The sequence below is a fragment of the Myotis davidii genome, unplaced genomic scaffold, assembly GCF_000327345.1.
Source record: "Myotis davidii unplaced genomic scaffold, ASM32734v1 scaffold4211, whole genome shotgun sequence".
In the NCBI taxonomy this organism is placed as follows: domain Eukaryota; kingdom Metazoa; phylum Chordata; class Mammalia; order Chiroptera; family Vespertilionidae; genus Myotis; species Myotis davidii.
The window spans coordinates 18,155-23,275 of record NW_006282912.1 but is presented as its reverse complement, the minus strand read 5'-3'; the positions used below and the strand labels follow the sequence as shown (position 1 = coordinate 23,275).

The following is a 5,121-nucleotide window of genomic DNA, read 5'->3' as shown; positions in this document are numbered from 1 at the left end:
GCCCAGACTTCCTACAGTTAAGTTCCTATAGTAAAGTTCATGTGGCTAATGGAATATGGGAAGAAGGGGTAAATTCCACTTCCAAGCATGACCAATACATGCCTCCTTCATATGGATCTCCATTCTCTCTTGCAGTGACCTTGCAGGCCATGTATCAAGGGGGCCTGGATTCCCAAATGACTGCACAAAGCAGTCTAGACTCCACCCACCACCCTAGCTGCCAAATACACTGCATTGTAATCTGGGGACTTGTTACAGCAGTTACATCACCCCAATAAACACACACACACACACACTTATGCCAAATAAAAAATAGCTTGAGGATTCAATAGCAACATAAACTTGCATTCAATGAGTCATAAATAACAAATCAGGATGAGTACTGGGCTGGAGGTGAGGCCCTATGAGTTCAACCCCTGACTCTGACACTGGGTTTCTGTAAAAAAGATGACCAGATATCGGGCAATACAAAGGACTGGTTAGATTTAAGGAGAAGGACATCAGGTACAGAGAGATCAAGCAGGGTATTCCTGCCATGCTGGATTTGTAAAGTGATAATGGGGGCCTGGGGTAATGGAGGAATGAATGAGACCAACATATGTAAAATGCTTAAAGGAAAGACAAATTTCTAGTAGGTGATGGGCAAACTGGTTATGCACTTGAAGAGAAATAAAAAAGACAGAAGAGGGCACTAGTTTGGAGGCAGATGACACACATGGCTTCAGACACATTGGCGCTAACATATTTTTCAACAGAAAGGTCAGACGCAGCTCTGGGATTTAGAAGAGGGTCCAGGCTTGAAATATAGACTCGAAATAAACAGAATTTTCTGACTACAAATAACCAGAATTTATCTGCTCTTGTTCGTCTCTCTTCTCCTAGTTCTTCCACTTGCTGGTTTCCACATTTGAGGCCCAACCCAGTTTAGCTTGACCTAAAACCGGATACTGGCTTAGTGCTCATACCCCCTGATATTGGTGTGCGCCTTTCCCTGCTCTGTCACTGCCTGTCAATCTTTAACCTAAAGCTCTGGGTTTCAGGCATGCCTAGTGCCTTCATGGTGCTGTGTCCTCTTTTCTCCTCATCCCTTAGATATGGAACCTTCTAGGTAATCACCCTCCATCCTCTTTTTGCTTACATTTCCAATGAATTTCTAGAGTTCTGACAATGGACCCAAGACCCTGACAATGACCCCAAGCTCTCATCCTAGTGCCATTTTCAAAAAGAGACAGTTTCAAAAATCTAAACATGTTCTCAAGACAATTTCTACTTTAGAAGAAAGTATTTACACATTTTTTTGGGATTTTCTTTTCCCTAAGATCTGGATATGCATCACTTTATCTCTCTTGCTCAGCCATTCAACACATTTCACTTTTTCGTCCCCTTTATAACACCATGCTTAGCCCAGAAAAGTGGGGTAGAGAGTACTGGCTTCTTTAGTAAATGTCAGGGGCCACAGACTAACACCCAGACACTAGTTAAGCAACAGACTCCATAACAGCCACTAAGTGTCGGGCTCTATCTTATAGCAGATGGAGGAGAGGAGCTGCTGCTGCTCTGGAGGGTTGCACCCCATCCTGAACCCAGCACTCAAGCTTTCATCCACAGAGGACCCACACCTTCCTGTAGTGACTCCTGAGGACAGCACTTCCCACACCCAGTGCTCAGAAACTGACTTAGCCACACACAGCACCCACTGATACGTCTTGCTTCTCCATGGCAGCTTGGGCACAAGTGGGCTCTAAAGGTCAGTCCCTCACCTTCCTCCAGGCCCTCTCAGCCCTCCACTCAATTGAAAGGTGTTTCCCAGTCCCCACAGAGAGAGCTCTTTCCATCCTTCTGACCTGAGCCTTTAGAGCTCAAGTGGCTGCCCCAGTGTTCGCCCTCTGAACAGGTTGCTGGGAGTATAATGAGAATGAGCCCAAGGCACCACCAAGTTGAGAAAAACCTGCCTTGTGAAGTAAAGAGGACAAGGATGATGTATGTCTACAAGTGCCATCTTTAATCAAAGCAAAACTGCCTCGTGAAGGCCAGTCATCTCAATTGAGACCTTACCTGGTTCTCTGGCATGTTCTTTGGCCTTGGATTCCTGAAATTCAAACAAAAAGTAGCATTCATAAATTGCCAATAATGCAAATTTCTTTACATTAAGAAAATGTGCCTGAGACCAGCCTGGAGATATAAGGTCAGCAGTCACAATAGTGAAAAAATACAGCAATAATGCTTTTGAATGACCCCCCGTATGTAGTGGCACCTCCAGTTACTCAGAACAAAAATCACTGGCAAAAACTAGTCACAAATAACAGAAACCCAGTGATTACCAAGTGTCCAGGGTATGGGGTAAGATCTGCATCTTTTCCCCATTTAACATTTATTGAGTCTTTCCCATGAACACTGTACCATTTGTGTTACACAGGTTGTCTCACCCAACCCTCACAACAATCCAACAATCCAACAAGGTAAATATACTATTACTATACCATTTTAGGAATACTTAGTACATGCGGGATGGATCGCTATCTCCTCAAAACAATGTAAAAGTAAAACTAATACAGCAAGTTCCAGGTTAAGAGCAACACAAAATTTTATATCATAAACCATCCTTATTATAACCCCCAAATCTTGACTTTTCTGAAAGTGTCTAAAAGCAAACAAAATGTGCCTCCTCCTTCATTATTCCATACCTGTCCCACCACATCTGTAAGTTGCATTTCTCACTGCAGTTTGATTTATATTTTTTGTTCCACTATGTGTTCCTCGTTGTGCTTCCCATCCCATACACCTTGGGAGAACACCCTACTTCCTGTCTACTTGCTCCTTTACTAACCTTTGCTGGAATTTTCTCCTTAGAGGCATCATGGACTTCATTTGGGGCTGGAGGCAACTTGACCGTTAACTTAAATGTTCCTTTTCCTGGCAATGCCAACTCATGGTTCTCTCTCTCCAGAACGTTCTGCCGCACTGAAATATCAAAAAAGAAGGGAGGAGAAGAAGAACCATCAAGCAATCTTTATTCACAAAATTATTCCGTATTTCCAAAGCCTTTGTCATCATCAATCAATTACTCAGTTATTTCCCCAAGAGAGACCTTACGTGGGAAAAAAAAAAGGAAAAGTTTATCAAGCAGACATGGATATGAATTCTATCTTTAAACTTATTTTTTTAACCTTAAGTATTTCCAGAGCCTCAGTCTTCTTGCATAATAAGCAATTAATAAAGATTGTATTATATAGGTGTTATGTGGATTCAACTGAAGAAGCATAAAGAATGTAGTATAGTACCTGATGCTCAGTGGGCACTCAGAAAGGGAGAAATATTTATTGTACAGTAAATGAAATAATTAAAGCATCCGTCACAGTGAGCCCGTGAACATTGGGTGCTGGGACATGGCATGATAAAAGCCATGTTTTATGAAGGTGACTCGGGTAACCAGGAGCCTAGCTAAAAAGTTTTTCAATCAATGCTGTTAACTTGTGAAAAGAAAAGCCTCCCATCTGATAAGGAAAGGAAATGGAATAAATGGATGGAGAGATTTAAAAAGAAAATCACACATCAGGCAGCTGGGCTGTAGTGAAAAAAAAAACTGAACAGTGAGTATAAGCATTCAAAAAACCTTGATCTGAATTCCAACTCTAGATGAGTGACATTGAGAAACTATCTGAAGTTTTCTTAAACCTGTTTTCTCATTCAAACCGGTGGTCTGTGAATGAATTTTGTAGCACACACAAGAGGTATGCAAATGTAAGTTATAATTATAAGAGGCAGGCAGAGAAAGAAAGGAAAAGTTAGTGTATCTCAGAGTGTGGAGAATAGGGAGTGAGTTTCGATGAGGAGATGTAGTTGACATAGTCAGATGGTGCAAAAATGTCAGGATGAAGAGGAACCTTTGAGAGTTCCCTACTGTTCACTGTTGTAGCCCTGCCATGAATGTTTGGTTACCATGTTGTATTCTGATAAGGTTGGTGTAATGAGGTGAAGGATACAAGTAGGAATCTTTCAAAAAAAAGGGGGGGCTTAAGTAGCTTTCCCACCTCAACCATCCATGGAAAGATAGGATGCCAATAGAATGAAAGAGACCCCCAGAAATAATATAAGACTCAAATTTCACTCTTGATGGGAGGAAAGATGTCTTCACAGAGACTCCTAAGGGGCTGCCCCAAGCTTCCGTAAGGGCTGGATAAGAACCCGGTGCCAGAGAGGAAGCTCAGTTTTGTAAGTCAGGCTGTCCATGGACCTCTGTGATATCTTCCTTTTATTATTCCCTAGACTTTGGTAGAGTCCTATCCAGACACTTATTTCTTTATTGATATCAGAGAGGAAGAGAGGGAGAGGGAGAGAGAGAGAGAGAGAGAGAGAGAGAGAGAGAGAGAGAGAGAGAAGATGAAGGGAGAGGGGGAGAGAGATAGAAACATCAATGAAGAGAATCACTGATCAGCTGCCTCCTGCATGCTTCCTAATGGGGATGGAGCCCACAACCTGGGGCATGTGCCCTGGACGGGAATCGATGGAATCCGGGCCTGGCTAGGGCCACACATTTAAATGTGACAGCCTGGCCCTGGCCTGTGTTGCTCAATGGTAAGAGTATCGACCCTCCCATGGAAGGGCCAGGGGTTTAATTCCTGGTCAAGGGCACGTACCTGGGTTTCAGGTTCCATCCCCTGGCCCCAATCAGGGCGAGTGCAGAAGAAAACCAATTGATGTGTCTCTCTCACACCAATGTTTCTTTTTCTCTCTCTTCCTTTTTCCCCTATACCTTCCAATCAATGGAAGAAAATATCCATGGGTGAGAATAAACTAAACCAATTAAATTAAATTACAAAATAAAAATGTCAGCCTGGCTCAGCTGGTGTGCTCAGTGGTTGAGCTTCAACCTATGAACCAAGAGGTCACAGTTTGATTCCCAGTCAGGGCACATGACTGGGTTTTGGTCTCTATGCCACATAGGAGGCATGCAAGAGACAGCCAAACAATGATTCTCCCTCATCATTAATATTTCTATCTTTCTCTCCCTTCCTCTCTGAAATCTATCAAAAATAATTTAAAAATAAATAAATGTGCCATCCTGTTCTGTGTGCAATATGCATGGGCATCACTACTTCAAGAGGACAGAGGGCATGCTCC

General features: G+C 42.7%; 1 protein-coding gene across 1 annotated transcript in view; it reads right to left on the bottom strand.

Annotated features, from left to right (window-relative positions):
* Nucleotides 1-1,990: 1,990 nt before the first annotated feature.
* The window catches only part of LOC102751745 (poly [ADP-ribose] polymerase 14), a 5,605-nt gene continuing 2,474 nt past the window's right edge, over nt 1,991-5,121 (bottom strand). The window contains exons 2-3 of the mRNA XM_006753319.2: nt 2,828-2,961; nt 1,991-2,089 (exon numbers count right to left, since the gene is read on the bottom strand). Coding sequence (XP_006753382.2) covers nt 2,006-2,089; nt 2,828-2,961 — 218 coding nt within the window. The 3' untranslated portion in view covers nt 1,991-2,005. The remainder of the gene's footprint in view (nt 2,090-2,827; nt 2,962-5,121) is intronic.